The following is a 27,816-nucleotide window of genomic DNA, read 5'->3' as shown; positions in this document are numbered from 1 at the left end:
AGTCTGAACCCGCGCAACGATATGTTCCGCTTTTCTAGCATTTGATTCGATTTGTTGCTGCCAGTTTATCTTACCATCATAAGTTATCCCTAAGTACTTCAAGGCTGCAACTTGCGGTGTCGGCTCATTTCGGTAATGAAGAGAAATAAAAATGGGATTTCACAATTGGTTTGACAATTGATGTTCGGTTATTGCGCAGCTCCTCCTGGAAAATTTCTGATGCGGTCAACCGAATGAATCCACCATCTGTGGGAACGATCGCCACGGGCAAGGTGTTGACACCATTGCGAAAAAAAAAAAAACACTCCAGGGGCACCGACACCAGTGTGCAGGCAAAGCTGCAGGGCGAGCCCTGGCCAGGACAGGAAACCGCGCGCATTCACGTTCCCTGAAAAAAAGAAAAAAGAAAGCGCACCTATGGAAGAAAACAAGTACTACAAGCAGTTAGTGTGGCCAATCCCCTTTCGGATACGAGACAAGATCACAATTGGAAGCCTGGCCGTGGATTAATCGAACCGTCAGAGCCCTGGCGAAACGGCCGCGTTCTCCCTGCGGCTGATCTGCGCTTCCCAGCCCCGCAGCGCACGCTCTCCTCTTTCTTCTCCCATTTTTTTTTTTTTCATATATTATCCGCCACCTATTTTTCGGGGCTGTGGCTTCTTCCTTCTTTGGCTTATATGTTGCGTTCGACAAGGACGTCTCACAACACAAGCACAACGTCAAGTGGATATCACTGTATGCTTCTCTTTGTTTTGAATAGTGTGTCACTATGTCGTGGTACATAACCAATCGTCTTGTATTGCTACTTCAATCGTCGTCGTCGCCTCCTCCGTGTTCTCCATCGCCACCGCGCATGTCCTCCCCACTTCCCTGGGGGTTGCGGGGTGTTGGGCCGTCACTGCCCGGGCCGCGGTGGGCTAGTTCTGGCGCGGCTCGGTGGGCCTTCTCGTTGAGGTTGGAAGGGGCGCTCGGGTGTTGTGTGGTTACTTCTCCCAGTGTGCACGAAGACCCTTTCAAAATAAGTTCAGCGTAAATGTTTATTTTCCTTCTTTTAATGTTTTTGGTCGGCGTCCGTTTTACCAGGCCTTGACTATTCTTTATTCTACGCTGACTATGAGCAATCCTGACCAGACGAGGTTTCGTCAAACTCTTGATTTCATAAATTAAGCGGTTTAAGATATAGTTGCGCTAGTATTTACAACCCATTCGCCTCGTTAGAAAGCGTGGCGACACCATGTGGCACTATAGTGACATTTTAAAGCCGTGTAGTGAGAAAACAATCTATTACGAAGTTGCATAACGAGAGCTCTGTGTAGCAATGGTGGTAAGATTGGTGGTAAGATTTAGGCAAGAAAGAAGTTGCGTTAGTACGGCCATCTAGTGAGTACATTTCTAAGCTCCTTTTGCTATGTATTTCCTCCGAGATTGCGCATAGTACTAGTGCTCAATCTCGGAGGCCGTACCGTATTTTATGCACCCGGCATATCCGCAGCGCGTGTCTCGCGTGTCGTCGTGTGAGGTGTGCGCATGTGGCGCGGCGGTTTATTGAAGCGCATTTCTCCATTGACCGGCATCCTTGCGAGAACGCTGCGAAGCACCAGCGCGTTTAATAACGGGGCATCGCAGAGCTCCTGTTGCGATGCAGATCGACAGCATAGCTGCTGTACTGGAGCAGCTTCTGTCACCCGTGGGCATCGAAACGTACCCTTTCAAGGTAAGGCGATATTCAGTAACAGTTTGAGCGAGGTCAAAGCCGGGTAACTCGCGCAGTACGAAAAAGATAGAAAAAAAACGATTATTAGCCGATTATTAGCACGGCAGGCCAACCTTCAACCAGCAACAGCAAGCGCCTGCTCTGAATTACAGCTCTTGGAGGAAATAAGTCAGTCGCCTGTACTACACAGTATGGAGCGGTTCAAGGCCACGTCGTGTTTTGACGACTCCTGATAACGTGCAGCTTTCTTTCCGTCTCCGTAAGATTACATGTGGGCTAGAGATATGCCGAGTTGGAGCTCGCGGTAGTCATTCACCTGTACGTGTCGCCGGTGCTTCCAGATTTCGTGGTACAACGAGTGCGTGCCGGACGTGTTCAAGTTCCCGCACCACCCGGACACCGTGTGTTTCGTGGCGATCAGTACACCGTCGACGTTTGAGAAGGCGTTCTTGCCTTTCATCCTGGACAACCGGAACTCTTCGCTGAAGGACCCGTACGATCAGTGCATGAGTGCATGCTTCGCCAGAGTCAAGCAGGTGAGCAGCTGTTGGCGCTTGCATGTGCTCAGCCGCCGCCTGGAACAAGGCATCGTTTTCATGTTCCATGAGAGTTCTCTGCAAAATTCGACACAAATAGCGCCGCCTCGTGCGTAATTGTTTCTGAAACTCGCGCGCCGTGGTTGGGCGCGCTGCAGCGTAAATTGGCACAATTTAGTCGCATAACATGAATAAATAGTGTTTATTCTCCAGAGGATGACACGTCTGCCTAAATGCAGAGATGAGGGTTACTTAGGTAAAGAAGGGCTTAACCGATTTACAGCCGGCCAGTTTGGGCAGCTTGTAGAGTGAACTTGATGCTCTTTTCTCTGCATCACGTGTGCTATGACACGTGAATAGTGTGTGTAGAATGGTCAGTGTTGGTGTCCTGTGTGCTAAGCTCCAGCAAGTACAAACTCTTCAAATGAAAGCACTTCTGCCGTCACGAGAGTAAAATATTGTTTGCAATTATCAAACATAAGGAGGCTTCTGTGAATTGGTTCCAGGATATGGGTGCCGATTTCCATATCGTCGACTATCGTTTTCTTGCCACTAACATTGTGTAACACCAGTGTCACACGCGCACTTTTCATTGCGATCAAGCCTGATCCAGACCAAAATTCTCCATTGCAATTGGCCCCCTCGCACAGCTTGCACAGAGGAGCCAATCATGACCGAGAAATGTGGTCCGGATCGGGTTTGATCGCGATCCGGAAGTCAACCGTGAGACAGCCATATAACTCGCAGCACCATCCCATTTTGTGCATCTCATCGTGTGAAACACGTCGGAGCATATCGGCTCCAAGGCCACTTGTTCCTAAAAGCTTCTGAATGGTTCGCTGCAGCTTAGTGCTCATGACGTATCTATATCAATTAGACATCATTAAAGAGTGCGAAAAACACACACACTACGAAAGAAAAGGAGTGGCCACAGGGGAGCTGTTTTGCCTTGAACAAAAGAAATAATGAACGCACATACTTGGCAGAGCACATAAACTCTTGTGGTGGTCTGGCATTGTTTTGGGAAGTGAAAATTGCCCTCAAAAGTTAGTGAGCAAACTCGCTTGCTACTGAAAATATTTCACGTAAGAAAAGAGGGAGGAGGGCTGCATCGTGAGCCTTCTGTTTCTTTGTTTCTTTGAGGTGTGTATCACATAGTCAAACCTATCTTTTTTCTGTTTACATTAACGCATCTGCGCAAGTGCAAATCATGTATGTACAATTCAAGGTGACACTATGGAATAAAGAGTTGACGGCAGCGGTTGTCCCTTGTCCACTCCTTTCCTTTCACAGTGTGCTTATTCTTTGCGCTTTTAATTATGCCAAGTATGCGTAGGCTCTGTGAAAGTCCTTTTAATATATATGTCCAATGTGGCATTGGAAAATGTACTCTTAAAGCATCATGAGTTGAGAGCTCTATTATTAAATTACTCTTCTGCAATGCTAAAAAAGCCACTCTTACTGTGAGTTGAGGCTTGGTAAGCCAGAAAAGATGTGAAAAGCAAAATGCAGATGGCGACGCCGGGTTGAAATTCGTGCACATGCCAACTCACCATGATGACATGCATTTTAACGGTATTTACTCAGCCCCAGTCAATTTTTCATTGTTAAGGTGAACTGCATTGCAATCTATAGGAGCCAAAGACTGAAATCAGTAATCTCGAGAGGTAATACTGGTCAACAACTGCCTAAATACATAAAACATGTTGAAATCCGTGACATAACACTAACATACCGATTCTGAGTTTTCGACACGAAATCTAGAAATGAATGTTTGGCCTTCATTAGCTCTTCTGATAATCAACCTATTACCAGATAATTGACGAAAAGGGAGTTTTCAAAAACTACTTCATCAGTCTAAACTTCTTTCAGGTTTCCCATTATTTGTCCCTGTAGGGTATGTGTAATATTTTCCAAGACCTTCCGTTCATTTGCGTTACATGTGGATGAATGGAATGAGCATCCTCAAGGCATTGTCTTCGTAGAGTCAACATTAATTCATTTGAGAATGCGCTTAGTGCATTGCTTCTCATAATGCCCAGACTGCAACACAGCCAGCTGCTGCTTTGCCTATGGCTTTTTCTGTTTTCCTTGCTTGTATAAATTGCTTTATAGTCTGTGTTCCTTTTTTCATTTCTTTTTTAGTTCTCTGTATTATATGATTTAGGTATGTGCTAACTGTTGTCTACTGCCATTGTACATTGTATAATACATGCTAGTTTGTATCATGTTATTTCATTTTCATTGTATTTATGGCATATTTTGCTATTACTCCAGCCATTTTATCCTTTCTTCCCCCTAGGTGATGCCCCATGGGCACTTGGGTTATTAAAAATGTATATATATGTCTAGGCCCATGCATGAGATGTCTAAAAGAAGTAACAACATTGTCTCAATATTTACAATGCTCATTTCTGTTATACTTGTGCTTACTGATCTTTGCCAACTGCATTTGTGTTGTCTAAAGCTGTGAATATTGTGATTCTTGTCGCACTTTGAGGCTCGCTGCACATTCAAAGAGCGTGGTACAAATTTCAGACATACAATATAAAAGTACATCATGGCATTGGCCACCATTCTCTCTTTTTGTTTGCCAGGAAAGTAGGCTTCGTTATGTTTGAACATCACATGGCCTCATTCTTTTTCCATATGTTGTCGACACAATTGATCCTGGACTGTTATGGGGAAAGTTGCTTCTGGATTGAATGCACACATCTGTATCTGCTTCCTGTAGTCATTTTCATACATAGCGGGCAATGCACAAAGACTAGAAGGACTGTATTCGTGAGCCAGAATGGTGTATGATTACATTGTACTTCATCATATCCCCATATTCCTAGTTTAAATAAATACATCTTTTAGGCACTCCACAGCCGCCAACACTTTTAAGGCGCTTTTACAGCCTTGTCGCATTCACAGTTCATGCACCATTGACAACCCATTACCATGGCCCTGGCACCAATAAAATCCATTAATAAATAAATTAATTATGTATGCAACCAAATAACATTGGATCACATATGAAAGAAAGACATAGGTATGTACCGTAGAATTCAATGTAACATCGTCTCATGCTTTTATGTTGGAAAATATGACAATTACTACAGGAAAGGCATCGTAGGCCTGAACCAATATACCACGGTAACTACCGAAAAAGTGGTAGGACGCTTTTCTGTGACCAGTGGCCACAATGCATTGCTTGCGCTTGTGACCAAAATACGGTACACCGCATGCAAGAATCGCAAAAGTGTATAAATAATATGTGATTTGGCCTAATCTTACGTTCACAAGTTATAGTTGCAATATACGAAGTAGTTATTCCGATGAAAGCATTTGCAGATCAAAAACAACTGCACTGTGCGTGGAGAGATACTTCTCTGATCACACTAGTTGTGTAATTTCTGTAGCGTTGTCTACTATGGATGAAAAGCAGTAATAAACTGAAATGCATGGTTATTATAAGATGTCTTGCGTGCAACCAAAACAAAAATAAGTGGAAAGATACAGGTGCTAAAGCCTCCATAAAACGATAGCCTCACTTTGTTCCAAGGTATTGTGCAGCTGATCTTACAATGAAGCTGTTCATTTAGTTACTTCCCTTTTTAATTACAAGACTGGCAGTCAAGCTGGTGGGTTGGTGTGAGGTTTACGATCTGCGCAGAAATTATTCATCAAGTGACTTCAAGATGACACTAATTTTTTGCCTGCAAGGTGGCAGCTGCTGTAAGTCATCATTGAAATCAGGTGTGAAATCTGGACACTGGTGCTTGTCTGTTGCACACTGATCCATTGCAACATTTGTGTTTACATTTCCCAGCTTATAAATCACATAAACTGTGCACTTATACTCTGGCTATGGCATATCAGTTCTGCGGAACCCCGTAAAATGGAGGAAAGTTCAGGAAAGGGAAAAATTGTCATTCACCCGACTAGCACAAAGCTACCAAAGAAAAGGGTGTGTGTTTCCTGTGTAGCTTCATGCTGTTGGGTGGATGATAACTTTACCTTTTCATACACCGATTGCAAAGCCTGCTAAGCTGCCATTAGCTTGGCAAATGTCATTGCACAAAAAGTAGCTTTACAATAAAAGAAAAGGAACTATTTTAATGCTGCTCTTTTCTACTGTGCTGTCATCTTGTGGCTGAAAAACAAATGTTCCATTGTTGCCACAGTTCCTTGACAACTAACCAGCTAGCACCTGTCGCATGTCCCCCTTAGACAACTTTCAAGGTAGCGCCGTTCGTTTATCTAGCTGCCGTCTTCCTCACACTCTCCCACCATCACCCCAGGTGCCAGGTGCTCGGTTGTTTATGTGGGTTTTTGTCTCGAACGGGGGCCCTGTAGAGATTCGTGGTCTCCGAGTTCCCCTTCTCTCATCACAGTTTTGGGGAAATAGTCGAGCATCCCTTTCAGGCAGGCAAATGGTGCCACCGGGTGCCTGCTGGTAAAGAAGGTACAAGCACGCTTCCTGCCGGGTGCTTGGCAACTACGGGAGTTCTAGGATACTTAGGACACCCACCTGTTGGGAAGTTCGTGGCATGGTACAGCCATACTCTCCCCTTTTATATTTTAAATCTATGTAAGGAGATCCTTGCGCCTCTGCAAGGCGCCGGCTACTCCTCTGCTCTGACGTGCAATAAAAAGACGAACATTCTCGGAATACGAAAACCATGTCAATGCAAAAGCACTCAAAAACGAGATCCCGCGAGTAATTCACAAGTTGTGACTTAAAAAACTACTGGTTTTTCTAATCTCGTAATCTAATTTCGTAAGCTAGAACAAGTGCAATGCTATCTGCAGTGGACATCACAAGAATATGCCATACGCCACAGTACACACACACGCACACACACACACACAGTCTTGCAAATGTCATTGCACATGCCTGAATTAATGTTCATATTATCATCATTAGCCTACTTTTATGTCCGCTGGCGTGACAAAGGCCTCTCCCAGCGATCTTCAATTACCCCTGCCTTGCACTAGTTCATTCCAACATGCGCTTGCAAATTTCCTAATTTCGTCACTCCACCTAATTTTCTGCCATCCTCAACTGCGCTTCCCTTCTCTTGGCACCCATTCCACCGGTTATCTACCCTACACATTCTTGAAATGGCCTGCCCAACTCCATTTCTTTCTCTTAATGTCAATTAGAATATTGGCTATCCCTGTTTGCTCTCTTATCCACACCGCTCTCTTCCTGTTTCTTTATGTTACACGTAAAATTTTTCATTCCATTGGTCTTTGTATGGTCCTTAACTTGTTCTTGAGCTTCTTTGTCAACCTCCAAGTTTCTGCCCCATATGCTAGCACAAGTAAAATGCAATGATTGTACACTTTTCCTTTCGATGACAGTGGGGAGATTCCAGTCAGGATTTGTTAATGCCTGCCATGTGCACTCCAACCTATTTTTATTCTTCTGTAAATTTCCTTCTCATGATCAGTCTTTGTGTGAACAATTGGCCTAAATAAACACTCCTGCATAGACTCTAGAGGCTGACTGGTGATCATGAATTCTTGTTTCCTTGCCAGGCTATTGAGCGTAACCTTTGTCTTCCACATAATAATCTTCAACCCCACTGTTAGTTTCTCTTTCAAGATCCTCAATCAGTTGTTGCAATTTAAGCCCAGTGCTACTGAGCAGGACGTCATCTGCAAACCGAAGGTTGTTGAGAAATTCGCCATTGATCGTCGCTTCTAAGCTTTCCCAGTCTAATACATAATCTTCATGTACAGGTTGTTTCTCGTAACTTGAACCAAGAATTAAAAAAAAAGTGGTTATCTGCAGCTGAATGAAACTAATGGTCAGTAAAGTAATGGTCGTCATGGTGATGCCCCTTAATGCCTCCAAATGCAAGTTAATCTCATTTAGTCTAAAGTGCACTAACTCAGTGTTCCACTATTCGATTAATAATACCGTAGTTTCTGCTGCTCCATCGTACAAATATCTTGGCGTTTATCTTTCATCGGACTTATCCTGGACAACGCATATAGCAACTGTCTCATCCAAAGCTTCTCAATCTCTCGGCTACCTGCGTAGAAACTGGCGTAATGCACCTTCTAATGTTCAAAGCTAGCATATCTTACTTACGTTCACCCACAACTAGAATACGCTTCATCCACATGGTCACCATATCAAGATTATCTAATCCGTATGTTGGAAGCCGTTCTGAATAGGGCAGCCAGATTCATCTCTGGCAACTACGACTATCATTCGAGCATTACCCGAATAAAAGAAGACCTTGCATTTCAGTCATTAGAAGATCGCCGCATAATTGCTTTTTTTATGTCTGTTTCTCAGGTACCTCTATAGTAATAACTTTTGCTGTTTACCACTTCATGCTCCTGTGCGCACATCTCGTTGCATTCACAACACACTTAGTTTCATGTCTGTTCTTGGTCAAACGCAGGCATTTAACTTATCACCAGTACCAAGAGCTATTGCACATTGGAACAGTCTCCCGGATCACATTGCATTCATCTCATTGGAACAGTCTCCCGGATCACATTGCATTCATCTCCAATCGTGAAACATTCCATGATAACCTTAATTTGTTGCGTATTAATATTGTATAACAATGTTGCACTTTGCTATTTTTGTCATGTAATTACGGTTGCCCCCCTTACTCAACTTACGCTTTTAAAGTAATGTGAATAAATAAATAAATAATGACACATGGTTTGCCATCATGTGTCACTCCTTAGAGTATATTCTATATTCAACTTAATTAGTTGATTATCTAAAATCAATTCTGAACAATTTTTAATATTCACTTTATGGCCAAGTGCATTTTGTTACGTTGTATAGGGGTTCAGAAACAACCGAGTGACAGAACCGTGTGCACGAACCATGGTGAAGTGAGCGACCATGGCTCTAGGCATCGGCTTCACGGTGCGTTGTCATCTTTTACGGTAGCACACAGAAAGGAAGTGCCGTCGTCCCTGATAATTGATGGGCTCGAAGCACGGTTGAGAGTGCTGCAATACGATAGCGCATGAGTGCAGTCACATGGTTTTATTTCATATTTTGTGAGCTTTTTTTAAGCACCGAAAAAAATCAACACTCAGCATGTACATTACGACTAAAAATTGGATTGGTTGTTTCTGAATCCCCTCTACAACGTAACGACACACGCTTGGCCCCAAAGTGAATATTAAAAATGTTTCATAATTTCATTTGTTGCCATCAATGTGATAAATATAGAGCAATGTAAAGCCCCACTGTGGGGGGGGGGGGGGCAGCTTGAATTGATTAAGTTGTCAATGAAGTTGGGTGTTCGGAGATGAAAAAAAATCTTCCATGCATTTGAGAATAGTTCGGCAGTATGGGTCGACATGTTGATGGAACACAAGGACAGATGGGATGTCGGGTCTTAGCCAATCGAGCATTGCAATGGGTAAAGCCGATGAAGAGGACTTGGGATGTATGCTAGTATGAAGACACGGTGGTGAGTCATCATGGTTCACCAGAGGGTAGCGAGATAGAGTAGCGGTCCTGTAGGTGACATTGAAATCGTAGTCCTGTAGGCGAAGCACTCGGTGACCAAGGCGACCTGAGCGGAGCTCCAGTGAGTATGTGCGAGAGTTCTTGGGGAATGAAAAGCACCTTCCACCACTTGTAAGAAACCATTTTATTCCAGCCCAGCATGTGCTGCCACCACAAAGATCAAGCTCTCACCACGAAGATGATGCAGCAGTTGACATAGTTGAGGAAGATGTACAATGGATGATGATATGTACAGATGATGAAAGTGAAAGTCAGGCATGTGTTGCACTCACGCTATCACACTTACAAATCCCTAACTCTATGCCAAAAAGATAAAGGTGCTTTGTTAGCTGCATCTGTTAGAGCATCTGAAGTGGAGAATTTTGACTTGAGTTGACAGCTTAAGGGAAATAGTTGCAATGTATGAGAGAGATTTGCAAAGGCTTATTTAATAGCTATTGCAAGGCAGAAGACAACTTTGAGAATTGGGATATAAATTTTATTATCGAGTTGTAAAGTTCAATTCTTGAAATTATTCTTTCTTTTAATTGAATTTTGAAGAATCTGTAAAGAAAGAAAAAAGAATTGATGTGCAGTTGGTAGATTTTGTCTTTTTCTCCTTTCAATGCAGCAAATCTCATCGAATTGTCTGCAGCGGATACAAAAAAAAACAATTTTGTCCGTTTCTGCAGTGAAGCTTCTTGTTGGGCTAATGCAAGAAGTTGGGCTAAGCAAGAAGTTGGGCTAATGTAGATGGGACAAAATGTGAGGACCGGGACAAGAAGCTGGTTGGCTGTGCTTGTCATGCTCTCAAAGATAATTCATTATCTCTGTGAGCGACTACAATGCTAAACACACATGGCAAATGGTGATAGACATGTGCTCTGATGGTACTTATGCATTAGCATTAGGAGTGGAAAACTGGAAAAAAGTGTGTGTGTGTGGGGGGGGAGCCGGTCACGTGGTAGACATAGAGAGGAGATGGGAGAGCTTAGAAGGGAGTGAGTGTGTGTGCATGTTTGTGTGTGTGCTTGTTTGTGGTGACTGGATTTTTCAATGGGCCAAGTGTATTTAGAAAGATGAGAGGCACAACTAAATGTATGTGTGTATGTATTGACATAGGCACTTACTTATCCTTTTCGCAGGGACTGCATTTCACCTAACAACTAATGTTATCGCTCAGCGCAAGTTGTGTCTGCATGATTTAGAACTTACAGGAATGTTATCGTTGATTCTGTCTATTGTGTATGTTGTCGCTGAACCTTGTGTAATCAGATTGCACATGCGACACAAATTGTGTAGTAGTTTCTCGAAACCAGGTGGGCACCAGTGATAACACTGGAACCTTCGATGTGAGCTGTATGAAAGTGATCTGATCAGTGCTTGACCTGGTGATCAGATTTTGATGATCGCTGGCTGTGTTCACCGCTATTGTTATGCTTCGAGTGTCACCTGTTTTGTGGGCACAAGTTCGCCCAATAAAAGTTAGTTACGTCATTCACAGTTTTGCTGCTGTGTTCTTGACGGTCACTACGATGTGACTATATATATATATATATATATAGAGAGAGAGAGAGAGAAACAACTTTATTGAGCCGAGCTCGACATCTTCTTAGACGCCGTCGATGGAAGTGGTTCCTTTTTTACGCGACCCATATGCTCCCCTAGCGACCGTTAGTTGCACTTCACTCCTCGAAGAGACAGGACAAGTGTCAGGTGAGCTTCTGAACGACATTTTGCAATGTGATGAATGCGGTTTAAGTCATGGATATGGGACCTCGTAAAGCTGCCGCATAATGCTAATGCATTTCTCTTGCTTTACCTCTACATCGCCACTGAATTTTTTCTGGTCACCACTCGTATGGTAATTTGTCCAGGTAAAATTGGTAATCTGTCCAAGTAAATTGAGTAGAATGATTCTCCTACCTATTTCTTTCTTAAAAGTGCTGGGGACGAGTTGGCAATAGTGTGAACCAGGGATAGACAGGCCTTTTGATGCTTTCCTGGAACCTCGTTGTAGGGTGAATGGGTCGATCATGTCACATGCCAAGTGTTAATGACACTGAGCCCAGATGCATTTTCAGTGAGCTGCACATTTATGTGTGCACATCCTAACTGAAGCTTGGGGTTTCATTGTTGTCTTGTCATTGAGTGATTTGTAAGGATGTTATCTTTTTTCCTTTTAAATGTTTACGTAGATTGTTGCACATGTGAATTGAACCACTGTTTGTGGAAGCAACTTGATCACGCGCGCACGTGTGTGTGTGTGCGTGTGCGTGTGCATGTGAGTGTGTAAATCTTTGCCATCTTTGAGCACTGGGATGTTGCCAGTGCACAGTCCAGTACCTTTGTCAAGCTGTTCATCTGACTGCTTTCTTTGCTGTCCTACAGCATCATGTATTTTAACTAGGGCTGTGGGAGTAGCAAAATTTTCTAATTCAGTTAAATACGAATATTCTAGAAAAACATGCTTCAAATATTGAATGGAATGTAGAATATTTGATCACTTCTAAACAAACTAAAACATGAAAGCTCCTGTGTAGCGTGCTTGACATTTTTTATACATTTATGATAAATTTAATATATTCAACGTTATCAACTGCAACTTAGCTCATTTGAAAAACTTGTTAATGAGAACAACTAAGTGTGACGCTATCTGGGGCACTATGACAGTCACAGTAATTCAACAAACAAAAAGTATGTCAGTATACGCACCTAGAACTGTACTGCACGTTGAAGAAGCAAAGCACGTTACCATACAGTAACCACACATCATTTTAAAGACATGCAAGCATAGTGACATTGCCCAAATAGATTTGCCTAAATCTGGAGAGAAAATTCATAGGATGAATGTTTAACAACTGAAAACTATTGTGCGTAAATTATTTCTTTCATGCATTCGCTCACAAAGTTGTGTATCTGCACGACAACCCCGATTCTCCTGCAGCAGAATCATTCAGAAGGCTCTCCACTTGCATCAATCAGTCTTATCTCCTGCACATTCAAAAACTCTTCCTGTATCTGAATGTTTGAACAAAACGCATATTCGGTAACTTTGAATAGTGAACTCTCGAATTGAATATGAATCGAATAGCGTGAACTATTTATTCGTATTTAAAATTTTGAATATTTGCACAACCCTAACTTTAACGTGTGATGAATGAATTTGTTGTTTTTTTTATTGTTGTTGTTGTAAGTATTCATTTGGCTCTAACCGCAGGCTTTTCCTGGTGATGTGGTGGAGGTGATTCAAGACTTTGAACTGCACCTCAACCGGCGACCAAAGGTCATCATGCAGACTGCCGGTCATGTTGCTGGTGCTGTCCACTACTACGGCTGTAGGGGCATGCAGTTTGACGAGGAACTACCACCAAAAAAGGTGACATTTCGTGACGACGCCATCCTTCATTTCTGGGTTTTGTTGTCGTTTTTAAATTCAGGGAGTAAAAATCTGATGTTACTTTTAAACAGGAAAACTGGGAAGAAATCAGTGTTTTTGTTGTTCTGCACCCCAAGGTCTGAAACTTGTGCATTATATCCAGCCTTGGGTATATGTATTTGGTTGTAGTGGGGATGTACCATTGGCGATCACATAACTGAATAGTTTCCGTCCAGTGTCATTCCCTGGTTGGGCTCCAGGTATGTGACAGCCATCCCTGCCAAATATAGTAATATTATTTGTGACATACAATTTCCCTCCACTTCCTGACCGCTCCCTCAAGAGGGGGTGCACCGATGAAACCTTTAATTTCTTCATGCAGCCGAAAGAAACTTTTCCAAAGTACCATGTTATTCACAATCAGCAGAAAAACAAGAGAGTTTGTACAATATCTCCTTTTGTTGTGGCAAAATCTTTGACAGAATCAATCGGCCCAGGCTACAAAGTATCTAAGATGGGAAGTGGCGACCTTCGTGAAGTTTGTGACAACATTCAGTGCAACAGATTGTCCAAAGTCATTGCTGTTGGAGACATTCCTGTTTCAGTGGGCCCACACAGATCCTTAAACACTGTTCACAGTGTCATCTCTCAAGATGACCTACTTGATCTTATTGAAAGTGAGCTACTCGAGGGATGGCAAGATCAAAATGTAGTTTTTTACAGCATGGCAAAAGAACAGTCTCATCTATAGATTTAAGCATTGCATCTAGTACAGTATGTAGAATGGAACTATCAAGAATCCCTATGGGAGTGGCCATTTCCCATTTGTCATTAAATTAACAAAAGGTGATGAGTACTCTCCCTCATTGAAAATTCGAGTCAGCCGACTGGAAGTGGTATAAAGAACTCACACACCTGACCTGGGAAGACGTCTCCACTCTTCCCATCGATGATGCAGTGTCATATTTTACAGGCTTTACTGTTGATACGGTGTCAATATCTATCCCAGAAACAAATGAATCGCCCTCCAAATGATGTGTTCCTTGGTAGAATGAGGAGTGTGAGGAAGCTCGCAGAAATCAAAATGAGGCCTGGAGTCACCTTCGCGATTCCCCAACTTCCAAGAACTTGATCAGCTTCAAGGAAATAAAGCCGGAAGGTAGCCAAAAAGCCGTGCCAAAAGGGAAAGGTAGCAAAAATACATCTCTAGCATAAATTCTTATACAGATGATACAGATGAAAGATAAGCCTGGAACACGGTAAACAAAATAAAAAAGCAGGGAAACTCGTCCTCTACCATCATTAACTATAGAAGGAGACACTCTTGAGTGCATTTCTAGTTCATCTCATTACTCAGATACATTCCTAAGATATCAGTGACAAGCGGAGTGACTGCCTCTGCATCAGAAAGGAAGTAGAAAGGTACTTACAACTGTCCATTTAACACAGTGGAATTTCAGGCTGCACTAAATTGTAGTAATAAATCAGCCCCTATAAAAGATAATATAGTTTACAATATGATCGAACACTTATACCCCAAAGCACATAAAATACTCCTATAATTTTTTAATGCCATATTCTCTGCCATCTATGTATCATCCGACTGGAAGGAAGCACTTGTAATACCTATTCTCAAAGAGGGCAAGGACCCGTATTTGACCAGCAGTTATAGGCCTATAGCCCTGACAAGCTGCCTATGGCAACTGTTTGAGAAAATGGTAAACCGGCTCCTGATCTGTTATCCTGAAATCGACAAATTACTAGACCCCTTGCAGTGCAGTTTAAGGAAGGGTAGGTCCACAACAAACCACCTTGTCTGCATCAAGGCGAATCCACGATGCCTTTGTACACAAACAGTTTTTATTATCAGTATTTTTAGATATGGAGACGGCATATGACACAACTTGGCCTTTTGGAATTCTCCGTGATCTGGCTTTAATGGTAGTCCTGGGCAACGTTTTGAGTGTGATTCAAAACTATCTCTCTGATCGCAGGTTTCTTGTTAGGGTTGGAAGCGTCTTATCTATTTACAGAGGAAATAGGCGTACCACAAGGTGATGTGCTCAGCTGTATTGTATTCATTGTAAAAATGAATGCGCCATGTAGTGTCATACCATGCACAATGTCTTATTCTGTGTACGGGGGGGACGTACAAATAGGTTTTAAATCATGTAATATTTCTATCTCTCAGCAACATGTACAACTTGGCTTAAACAAACTAAGTGGGCTGACCAGAATGGATTTAAATTAAACCCTCAAAAAAGCATGTACATTCTCTTCTCGAACAAGAGAAGTATAATGCCTGACCCCGCTATTGACCTTAATGGACAGCAGGCTATCTGTCAGCCACAAACATAAATCTTTAGGTTAGCTATATTCTTAGACTCCAAACTAACTTTTGTTCCTCACGTCAGGCATCTGAGACGTAAGTGCCTAAAGACAATGAATTTACTGATGCTCATGTACCGGACATATTGGAGAAGTGACTGGAGATGCCTTTTTGAGGTTCTACAAAAGCCTTATATGGTCCCGCCTCGACTACGGAGCCATAGTCTATAACGCTGCTGCGCCTAATGCTTTGAAGATGCTAGATCCTGTTCACCACTTGGGTATACACCTTGCTACAGGCTCTTTCATGAGTAGTCTCATAGAGAGCCTGTATGTCAACCCTTATGAATGGTGTCTACATCTCCAAAGGACATATTGAAGTTTTTTTCTATGTTCTGAAGTGGATGTGGAGATGGGGAGCTTCGATGTCACTCAACGTTTCATGGCATGTCCATTGTCAGGCTGTTTCATAACCGCCCAGCTATTAGGGCTCCACTGAGCCTTGGTTTGGAAGCATTGGCAGAAGATACAAGCGTCCTACTTCCAGAGAATGCCCTAATGGCTTCCACTCGCCTGCCCCCACCTTGGGAATAGCAGACCACTGAATGCGACATGTCTTTTGTAGAATTATCAAAGCGCGTGCCGGAGACACATCTACACTCCTATTTTCTTGAACTTCAGGAGAAGTAATCCTGTGCAGAATACTACAGTCGAACCCACTTATAACGATACTGGTTTTAACAATATATCCATTATAGCAGTGAGAAGCTGCTGCACTGTCAACTTTTGTATCTTTTCCATGGTGAAATAACCCACTTACTATAATGCCCCAATGCCGCATTATTGGTTATAACGATGAAGTCTGGCTGCTGAGCATCCGAGCCAAAAGGTATTAAAAAGCGAAATCCTTGAAAAAAAAAAAGAAAAGAAAAATTCGAGCCGCTGCACGATGGGCCGCTGCTCCAACAGCTGTCGCGCACTAAATTTCCAGCCTTCTCCGCGCACCTCTCTCCCGGTGCCCTTCCATCCCTCCGAACGCGAACGGGCTGCGCCCATATCTCTATGCTGTCCCACCCAATGAAACACAAATAGACCGTGCAAACTGCACTGCTTGCAGATTGCTTGCATGTTGCTCGCGGCCTCCTCATTCAGCGTAGTTCTGCAAACAGCTTAATCACTCGCGTTCGTCTTTGTTGGTTCCGTCAAAATTGCTCCTGGCTACGCGGTTTCTCAGCCTCTTTTGACTAGCCGCTGAAACGGAAGATAGCTGATCCGCCCGCTGATCATCTGCAATGCACAACGTTGCCAATGAATAGAAAGCGCAAGGCTATAGGTTTGAAAACAAAGTGCTTCTAAGCGATATGGCGATGACGGCAGCGATGATGCGGTAGGGCAGGCTGCCTCAACATTGTCCACACAGGAGGCCCAGCAAATGATTCTGTCCCTCTGGGGCTTCGTTTTCGTGAGGAACCTTCAGCTGCACTACTTGGAGCACCTGGATGCCTTGGAGAAGGATGTCGACAAGCTTCGCGCAAAGCATGCAAGGCACACGAACAAGGTTTTCCATGCAAGCCAGTGGGAAGTACCCGGCAAGATGCTTGTGGCGATCTTGCCTCAGCATTTATTCTGGATTTCTTAAGCCGACAGGCTGCCGTGGCTTATACCGGAAAGGAAAATGGGGAACTAGATAGCGAAATTATGAAATCTGAAGTATGTGCTGTCCTAAACAAATCAAAATTAAAGCGGCAGTTCGCAAAGACCGCATAACCAATAAAATGCTATGAAACCTAGACGATCAATCGGTTACCGAAATCACCAACTTTTTCAACATCCACTGGAAAGAGGGAACTATACCCACCAGCTGCAAACATGTAAGTGTGATTTCCATACCCAAACCAGGCAAGAGGCGGGAGCTGGAGAATTTTCGCCCCATCTCCTTAACCTCTTGTCTGGGAAACGTTATGGAACATTTCATTCTTAACAGGCTAAACGAGTACACTGAAAGCAATGGGCTACTGCCCCATATGGTGATTGGCTTCAGACCAAATCTGTCCACTGAAGACCTTATGTGGCAAATTCAACAAGATATCCTACACCCGGGCACTCTAAGAGCCACCCTTACAATTCTAGGGCGAGACATGAGTAAAGCGTTTAACATGTGTCACACACATTATTACTTGCACATCTAGCCCAAATGAATGTCGGGAACCGCACTTATATCTGTATTACAAACTTGCTCTAGGATCGCAGCGTGAAAAAACATTTTGGGGACATTAAGAGCAGATAAATTCAATTAGGTACAAGGGGTACCCCTCATGGTGCGGTCCTTCCCTCTTCCTTTTCAATGTGACCATGCAAAACCTGCCCCCATTACTGGAAAGGATCCCACATGTCAAGCACTCCATCTATGCTGATGATATTGTCACGTGGTAGTGACGATAAAGAACACAGTAGCAATACTGTGAAAGACGAAACTAACTTTTATTGGGCGAACTTGTGCCCACAAAAACAGGCTACACTTAAAGCACAACGATAGCGGCGAACACAGTCAACCAGTCAAGTGTGTCTGCTTTTATACACGAGCCATCGACCGTTCCAGAATAATCGCTGGTGCCCGCGTGTCTTCCAGAAAGTTCTACACAATTCGCATCGCGCATACATGCAATAGGATTACACAAGGTTCGGTCCCAGACAGTGGATGGAACCATCGATAACATTCCAGAAACTTCCGATACATGCGGGTGTGTCCCGTGCTGAGTGATAACATTTGTTAGACAGGGAAAAGCGCTCACTTGTAAAAAAAAGTCCACATGTCAATATCACCATCTGGACCAATAGATGTTCCGATGGAGAAATCACGGAAGCATTACAAGTGGCTGTGGACACAGTACAAAATTTTATGCGACAAAATGGTCTCGTGTGCTCCCCGACAAAATCCGAGCTTCTCGTCATCTGAGATAAATCGACCAAACCTGCCACCGAAAGGGACACCACCTCGCCTACACGAGTCAGTATGGAAGACGGCCCAGTTCCGCCCGTACTGACCATAAGAGTCCTGGGCATGCTAATTCAGCATAACACCCATAATTGTGAGCCAATTGTCCGATTACAGATGACAGCTCGCCAAATGTGTGGCCTGCTCAGACGAGTAGCCACACGACACCGTGCTATGAAGGAGGCTGATCTCTGTCGTCTGACGCAGGCTTTCTTGGTCAGTCGCATCGTGTACTCCTTCCCATACTGCGGCTTTCTGACAAGGAAGAGGTTAACAGTGTCATTCGCACAGCTCATAAGCACCCCTTGGTTTCCCGAGATATGCGAGCACTGAACGATTACTTGAGCTAGGTATATACAATACCATAGACAAACTCATGCAGGCCCATGAAACAGTACAACATGAGTGACTCTCCAGCACTGCAACTGGCAAGGTCATTCTGAGTAAACTCGGGCTGAATCCTGTTATGAATTCAGCAGGACGAACCGCACTACTCGGTGCGGTCAAACACTGTTTGGTTGCCGTTTGGTTATAAAACCGTTGCCCAAGAACATGCTTCCTGGGAGACACAACAAGAGGCGGTCTGCCAGAGCCAAGGCCTTTCAAGAAAGGTACCAAAGCAACCAGCACACCGCGTATGTTGATGCAGCAAAGCAAAATCACCAAAGTTACATGGTGAGCATCGTGGCCAGAGAGGCAAGTATCCTCAACACCGCGACCGGAAATACACTGTCCACCGTAGAAGCGGAAGAGACTTCCATTGCTTTGGCGATCACAAATCCCTCTGTGCAGACTGTCATAAGCGACTCCAAAGGGGCAGTCGTCAACTTTTCGAGAGGCAGCATAGGCATCTGCGTGCTGCGAGTCTTACAGGACTCCAGAAATGAAAATACTATTGAACTTGTATGGGTCCCTGCCCATTTGGGGAATCAAGGGAATGAGGAGGTGCACTGGGTAGCCCGAGGTCTAATCAACCGGGAGGTGTGCCCCTCAGATTCAGATCCCATGGATGAGGCACCAGCGAAATAACAAACTACTGCAAGCACAAAAGGCGAATCTGTCCGCCTCCAAACGCAAGCCTTTAGCGAACACAAGCCTCGATCCTGTGTCCAATCCAAACTAATTCTTTCCCCAGCCCACATTGGCAGGCCGTAATTGTCAACGGGCAATGGAACCCAATGTGTCAAAACTGTACAAATAAAACATTAGCTATCCAAAATCACATTCTTGGGGTGCGAGGGTTTACCCCCTCCCAGGGCACTCCTGCCAGCTCCCTCACAACAGACATGGGAGGAGCTGTTGAGAAGCCCAGATCAAATAAATTGGAGGACGCTTAAGCTTCGCCTTCAAGAGTGGAACGCGATGTTGGTCTATGTTGACCAACTGTCTTCGATGTGTTAAGTACAAATCAAGCCAATGCAAAATTTGTTTGTTGCATAGGATACCTTTTAACTATCATATTTTTTTTTTTATGAAACCTTATCGAAGGCTTTACCAAAATCTGAAAAACGCATGTATTCCTGCTCACCTCGGTCCAGAATTGCCAGTATTTCTTTAGTCATGTGAATTAACTGCATTTTGGTCGAAAAGCCCCGCCTGAATCTAAGCTGGCTCTAACTAGAGAAGTAATTGTTTTCTAAAAAGGTACTTATGTGCTTAAAACGAAGTGTTCCATTACCTTACAAAAGGTATGGAACAGAGATATAGGTCTGTAGTATTACACGTTAAGCTTGTCTCCTTTTTGTTGACTGGGATTTCTTTGGCCACTTTCCAGTCATTAGGGTAGATCCCCTTCATTTAAGCTTTCATTAATTATTGTTAAAAGTATTTTTCACACAAGTGCAAAATTTGGCTGAAATGGTGACTGCAGTTTATGTTATCTTTGGGCAGTTCTTTTTCACCAAGCATGAGAGCTGGTTCAGGACCCCTCTAGAGGGCCTCATCAGGTCTGGCCATTTTGAGCCGAAAAGTGCAAAGCATACAATGCGCGCTAACAATCGTGTTTGCAAAGAATTACATCGCTACGCACCGCGGAAAAGTCTGAAATTTCAATCTGAACACCGTTTTCCCTTTCCCTCATGGCGACCGCACTCCAAGCCAGACGGTGACATACTCGTGTCCCTGTGCCTACGTACTTGTGTCCGCAGTGTGACATCGCTCGTGGTGACATGTGACTTAGAGAATTATTCAAGGCAGCATCTGTTATTTGTGTGATCTGTTGCTTGAATTGACGAATTGAAGTTTAGAGAAATAATAAAACGCACAAAGGGAATGTCTGCGTGTTTTTTCTTTTACTTCGCACCGAAGCAAGAGAAATGTACTTCCGCTTCGTCTGCTTGTTCCCGCGGTCGTGCAGTCACGTACACAGGTACCAAAACTGTGCCATTTTCTGCTATGTTCCAGCGCGTGACCATGCTCTGCGATCCGCTTGTTCTGCCTCAGTATTTGTGTAGCACTCAATTATACCGCTAGTCATGCGTCCTTGTGCACAGTACGCAAAATCATGCGCTGTGCGAAACCAGACAATCGGAACAGCTCGTGCGCGACGCCATCAGCGGAAATGCGCAGGGCCACCAAAAAAAAAGTGAGGAGAAAAAAAATGAAGGCAGAAGCTGGGATGTATGTGTCACGCGATCCTCGAGGTCCGGTATGGGAAAACGTACGGAAAGTATTTCGCTTGCGAAGGCTAGACAATGCGAGTGGAGAGAGTGCCTTGCTGGGCAGTGGAGCTTTCCTCCTGAAATCATGGGTTCGTGGTACTGAAATATTTCTATCTCGACTATTAATGAGCCGATCTGAAAAATTTTTGTGGCAAAATGCTCCCTAGGGGACATGTACCAACTTCCGGCATATAACCAAATTTGCTATGGGGCCTGGTAAGGGACCCTCTAAGAAATGGCAGCCACATGTTTCCGGCTCCTGCAATAGCTTTCAGCGCATGCCATGATTAAAAGCACAGCCGTCAAGATTGGTTTGTGTTACTCGGAGAGAGCCATCGCTAGGATGTAGATTTGAGCAGCACTTTTTATTTGTTTTAAATAAACATAATTCACTTCCCTTGTGCTTTGTTTGGCTTCATTGTCTCTTTTTTTTTCATCTGGTTGTAATCAACAAAAAATTAGGCCCTGTGGATCCACTTCTCGTTATAATGGAATGTATGCAAAGAATCCTTGGCGATGAGCTGTCCCAAAAGAAAGAAGTTCTTGTGGTATTAGCGTGTTTGCTTTGGGTCCAGGTGCAAAAAGAAATTCCAGCAGAACCCATCTTGTGATGACTGTCAGCATTAATGTGATTGTTATTCGAGCAATTCGAGCAACATACTGTGCTGCTTAAGACACCTTTATTTACAGTCTGTATTGAAGAAAGTAGGCTAAGAATCCGGGCTGGTCGGTGTGCAATAATTGCTCTTGTGATATGTACGGCACAAACTAACAGGTACAAGAGGAACACTGATGGGGAAGCAAAACAGACTGTCACAAAGGAGATCAAGTTGTACCCATTAGTTCGCGCTATATATAGTGCACTAACAAAGAACAACCTAATCACATTAAAGGGCTCATGTGCCACAGTTCTGCCTCGGACCACACTGTGGTCGCTACAAGAAAAAGAAAGGCTTAACTGAATGAAGCCTCTTTTGTCCTGCTGGTAGTTGGGGTTGAGCATATCTGATTTCGAATAAGCTATGGCCCGATTGCATAGACATCTGTTTTAGGTGTAAAAGTTTGTTTTATTGTTGGCTACAAGAGTGCGCATTCTCACTTTTATCTCTCAGACATGCGCTTGTGGAAGGCACTCGCAGTGAGTTTATATAAAAAGATATCGACACCAAAGTGGGGGAACTAGGATGCATTGAAAAATTGATGCATGTGAAATTGATTGCTCCTTGTTGCAAAGCACTAATGTGCCTGTGCTTGATATTCCTGTTTCAGAGGCTCCTTGGGGTCAGCATTCACCCACGGTACGGCGGGTGGTTTGCATTCCGGGCCGTGTTCATTTTCCGCAATGTCACCGCACCCGAGCTCCAACGGAGGCAGCCGGTGGACGTTGTTTGTTCCGACGACCAGCGGACAAACCTTGTGCGCCTCTTCAACTTCTCGTGGCGTGATGGACGCTATCGTGACATCATCAATGTCGAGGAGCGCTACTCTGCAAAGCAGCAGGAATACTTCAACACGCTACCTGGCCAGAGGTGGCAGCTCATTGAGAAGTGGAGGCAAGAGGCAAGCTCTTGTGGGCAGCTCAACGGGTGCTGTTGATGACTGACGCCGCTGTTAGCAGGGGAAAATTCTCGCCCGCATTCCTCAGGAAAACTGCTTAAAAAAAAAAGCCACCACAATGAAAGCTGCACGTTGGAAAAGAACAAGGAAATCGATTGCATTTTGCAAAATTTGGATATGCGACACGAAAAAAAGGGGGGGGGGGGATCTGAGTGAGTTGGTTTATCTCGCTGGAAACATTGCTGTGGCATAAAAGTCAAAAGAGAGAAGGAATATGTGGTAAAACAGGTGCTTACAGGAAAAGTGAGGCCTTGGACCAAACATTTTTTTAACATCTTTACTCTTTGAGATATGCTGCTGAAAACTTAGGCTACATATTCTTAATGCCATGTACTTAATTTGAATATGGGGTCATTTTTCTTTATCTTTTTGTGGTTATATAATTTTATGCAAGTTTATTTAATTTTTCTGCAAATATTTGCAAATTATCAGTTTCTCAGATTTCACTAAACAGGGCATCTTCTGAATGATTCAAGGAATGCCGTTAAGAGCAACTTTATTGCTCTGCCTACCCTAAAACAAGAGTTGCGAGAGTTTGAAGATAAGCTTTATAAGAACACTTTCTCGATTTTGAACTTCACAATCTAATATATATATATGTGTGTGTGTTGCATACGTAATACATACGTAATACATACTGCATGTATGTAGTACAGGTATTCAGCACCATTCCTTGAATATGGAAGGCTTTTCCAAATGTTTGGTCCAAGGCCCGACTCTCGCTTTCTGTGCCACTTTCCAACAACCGATTGCACTTTCTCGCGCATCTTTGTCCTTTGCGCTGCATTCACATCACCAGCAAGTCATGCATGAGCGATTACCTTCAGGCTAATGCTTCTGTAGGTCAAGTTGCCTTTGTGATGATTTTATTGTCATCTTCAGGATATTGATGTGGTCGTCATTGTGGCATGGCCAACACCAAGTGGTTTTGTGGACAGGCACATGTACCAATACTTGCCTGCCACTTAAATTTTTCCGCATTGTTGCAGAGCTGTTGTCTTTTGTAAACGCACAGGTGTAATGGCTGCTCTTATTTATATATATTTATTTTCACCATCATATCGGTGATGAGGGCAATGAGTTGTGATATTGAGCTAATAATAAGTCCACAAATGGATTTAACCTTTTTTAGGTTCTAGTGGTTGTATTTCGCTGAATTGCTTTGCATGATATGAAAAAAAGAAAGGAAGAAAACTGTGTACATCTGGTATCAGTGCAAAATTTGGGGCACTCAGAGACAGTGATGTTGTTTGTTTCTTTGAATTACATCAGTATATAACGAATGCATGGCTATTGAAATCTCGTACCTGTTTAGTACACAACAAAATTCTACAAGTAGGCAACCCTGTAAAATGTTTACCTAGGTGTATGTGCATACTGAACAGTAGCTCTCGAATTGCAGTAAGATGGTGCTTTACTCTGGGAGTTCCCATGTGAATGCATAGGAACAGGTAAATTGTATTGCTCAGTATAGGCTGCACCAAAGTCAGAGAGGGTTGTTGCGTTTCAAAAAAAAAAAAAGGTCAATATCTAGACTGCAGGAGCAGATATTTCATTTTAGCCATAAGTTTTTCGCAAAATTGAGCACTATAGTGAACCTTTAGAAGAAAACATGAAGTTTACAGCTCTAACTCGGCAATAAATATTCTCGTAAACATTGTATTAGTGATGACTGAAGTGGCTCCAACCAAAAAAATAATTTTTGTGTAAGCTGTTGAACTTTGTTCACTTCAGATGCTCTGCTAACAGATGCAATTTACGGAACGATGATAGTGTCTGGTGTTTGTGCAGACTTATATATTTGTAAACTTTGTCTTCTCTTTCTTTGAAACTGAAATGTTCAGCACTTTTTAAAAAACAAGCAAATTGGGTTCTCAACGAAAATATCACCTAACAGCAGGGCTTAAAGTCTCCCTTCAGTGGAAGGGGGGCCCACACATGTGCAGTCACAGACGCTCATATATGTGTATGTCGGTGAAGTGTTGAATCCCAAGATCTGGCAGTGAAACAAGTCAAAGAATATAAGCATGCAGGAAAAATACCATGATTTTACTGACATTTTGGCCGGGGACCAGCCTTCACTCCAACGAAAACCAGCTGCCGGCAGACATGTCAGTAACATCTTGGTATTTTTGCTATGTACTTCTATTCTTTGACTTACATACATACATACGTACATACATACATACATAAATACATACATACATACGTACATACATACATACATAAATACATACATACGTACGTACATACATACATACATACATACATACATACATACATACATACATACATACATACATACATACATACAAGACGAAGGGTTTCGCACCAGACCTGAAGATATAACATTCAAAAAAGAAAAAAAGATGAAGGTTACGACATATGCTTTTACCGGCGTTCCGGCCGAAACGTCAGAGTGGTGGCACTGGCTAACACTTTTAATGTTAGTTCCAGTAGTAAAACATAAATACCCAAGAAAGCAGATGGGAAAACGGTGCCGCAGTAGCTCAGTTAGAGCACTGCAAGCGTAATGCGAAGACGTGGGATTGTTCCCCACCTGCACCAAGTTGTTTTTTCATCCACTCTCATTGCCATTAATTTATCATTTCTTTAATTCAGTTATTAAGTACAAGTAATTTCTCCTGTGTTGGCCCTGGTGTCTTTGTTTGTTGGCTTCTCATGATGTGGTGCGTGTATGTGTGTGTGTATATATATATATATATATATATATATATATATATATATATATATATATATATATATATATATATATATATATATATATATATATGCACGAGAAGAAGAGAAACTGAGGGGCTTGAATCTTGTTAACCACGCAAAAAAAGTCCAGCAGACAATGAAGCCAAGAAAAGCATAGATTAAATCAGCTGCTGTGGTTGAAATTGAAATCTAGAAAGGAACAGAGGAAGGGAAATGAATGTAGGTGAACAGGTAACATGCTGCTGATGGGATCCGAACCTACAACCGCCGCGTTATGCAAGTGTTGCACTACCAGTTGTGCTCTGGGGACGATTATCAATTATATATATATATATATATATATATTGACACAACTATATTTGGCAGAACCATAATGCAGCGGGTATGCGCCTGTGGGGACGACGCTGAAGTAGCGCAGGTTTTTAGGTGAAGCGGGGAAAACGAAGAAGACGTTGTTGTTTTTCCCTTGGACGACTGATAAAGTGCATTTCTGGCGGTGCTGCTACGCATACTCGTCGATCCCACGTCGTTACACTGGTGGAGGTGCGGGGTATTCTTCATGCTTGGCACGCCTTCGCGGAGCCGATGATCGAGCCCGGAATCACCATCGCGCATCGAAACACCGGTCCACCGGTTCAGTCGTCGCCTGCTAGGCTTAGTGCCCGAGTCCAGTCCCCTGCAAGAAACTTCGAGAAATCGTTTGCCTCCTACAAATAACATGAGCACCGCAGCTCCATCGCAAGTAACACTACAGAATCCTATGGTCCCGGAGAGCTTTCATGGAGATGCCTTTGAAGACGTCCAAGATTGGTTAGACCAGTTCGAGCGCGTCACCCAGTATAACCATAAGACCAGCTTGGCGGACGAACTCTCGAGTGTCTATTTCTATTTGAAAGACAATGCTCGTACGTGGTACGTAAACCGGGAGAGGAGCTTTGCCACGTGGGACGACTTCCGCGCACAGCTGCTGGATACCTTTTCAAGCATCGACAGGAGGGAAAACGCACAGCGTCTCCTTGAAATCCGCGTTCAAAAGCCCAATGAGAGTGTTACTATGTTCTCGGAAGACATGGCCCGTCTTTTCCGTAGGGCAGACCCAGACATGCCAGAGAAAAGAAAGCTGCGATATCTCTTGCGAGGAGTGAAGGAGCAACTGTTTGCCGGCCTTGTGAGAAATACACCGACAACAGTGGCCCAATTCACAAAAGAGGCTACAGCCATTGAACGGGCCCTGCAGCAACGATACCGCCAGCATGACATGAGCAACTCGGCGGCGAACACTTCCGTACTGGCTGCGAGTAACGACATGTCTCTGTGTGAAGTTGTCCGAGAGATGGTGCGAGAAGAGCTTCGGCAGCTCGGCTTTGTGGTTGCGCCTACGGAACCGATGCCAGCGTTATCTTTTGTTGCTGATGTAGTCCGGGAGGAAGTCCAGCAAGCTTTTTCAGCGCCAGACTGTGGGAACGTTCCACGGCGCCTCACTTATGCGGAGGCTGTTCGCCGTCCACTCAACGCAACTTCAACGCCGTTGACGCCCATAACTACAACACCACCTACGCCACAAACAGAGCCGACATCGTCACCCTTGTCGACTCTACCGACCCCGCCGATCATGCCAGCACAAACAACGGTGTATTTTCGACATGCGCACGCCACTCCTTGGCTCCATGGAGAGTTACCTCTGAACTATCAGCGTCGGAAAACCAATTTGTGGCGCACCGTCGACCGTCGATTGTCGACCAGTGTGCTACCATTGTGGCGAAGCTGGACACGTCTATAGAGTTTGCCACAAATGGAACAACTATCGCGCCGCTCAACACCCAAGCTTTCCTGCCAACTATGCTTATTCTCTGTACGACAGTCGACGCACTTACAACGACGTTCCTGTGAACAGTCAGCCACAAAATACGACGATGCCCCGACCACGTTCTCCTCCATCTCCGGAGCACTACAATTCGCCGACTCGTCGCAGTTTTGCCGACGTCACCAGGGGCAGATCCCCTAGCCCTCGACGGGGAAACTAGCCGCAGCGACCTCCGCGGGGTGAGGTTGCCAATACTCTAACTTCTCCACATCCCCCGTTATCAACGAACGACGACGTGAAGACTTCATTGACGAAAAAGACGCCCAGCACAACGACGAATACGACGGATAGAAGTACGAAAGACGTAACTGACATCGTCAGCACCGAGCTCATCGTTTGCATTGACGGCCACGAAATAGCCGCTCTGGTTGACACTGGCTCCCATTTTTCAATCCTAAGCTTACAGGTCACTGACAAACTTAGGAAGGTGAAGACACCATGGCACAGGCCCAACATAAGAACCGCTGGAGGTCAGTTGATGACACCTGTCGGGAAATGCACGGCCCGACTCTT

The 27,816-nt window shown here is 43.8% G+C and overlaps 1 protein-coding gene across 1 annotated transcript; it reads left to right on the top strand.

Annotated features, from left to right (window-relative positions):
* The first annotated feature begins 1,445 nt into the window (after positions 1–1,445).
* On the top strand, positions 1,446–25,414 carry LOC142560882 (cyanocobalamin reductase / alkylcobalamin dealkylase-like). The gene is made up of 4 exons (XM_075673294.1): positions 1,446–1,714; positions 2,056–2,250; positions 12,957–13,115; positions 22,368–25,414. Exons 1-4 carry the CDS (start codon positions 1,640–1,642, stop codon positions 22,692–22,694), a joined length of 756 nt encoding a protein of 251 aa, XP_075529409.1. The 5' UTR covers positions 1,446–1,639; the 3' UTR covers positions 22,695–25,414.
* Positions 25,415–27,816: the final 2,402 nt, after the last annotated feature.

This window comes from Dermacentor variabilis, chromosome 10 (assembly GCF_050947875.1).
Source record: "Dermacentor variabilis isolate Ectoservices chromosome 10, ASM5094787v1, whole genome shotgun sequence".
In the NCBI taxonomy this organism is placed as follows: Eukaryota; Metazoa; Arthropoda; class Arachnida; order Ixodida; family Ixodidae; genus Dermacentor; species Dermacentor variabilis.
The sequence above is the reverse complement of the archived record's forward strand: the minus strand, read 5'-3'. Positions and strand labels throughout refer to the sequence as shown.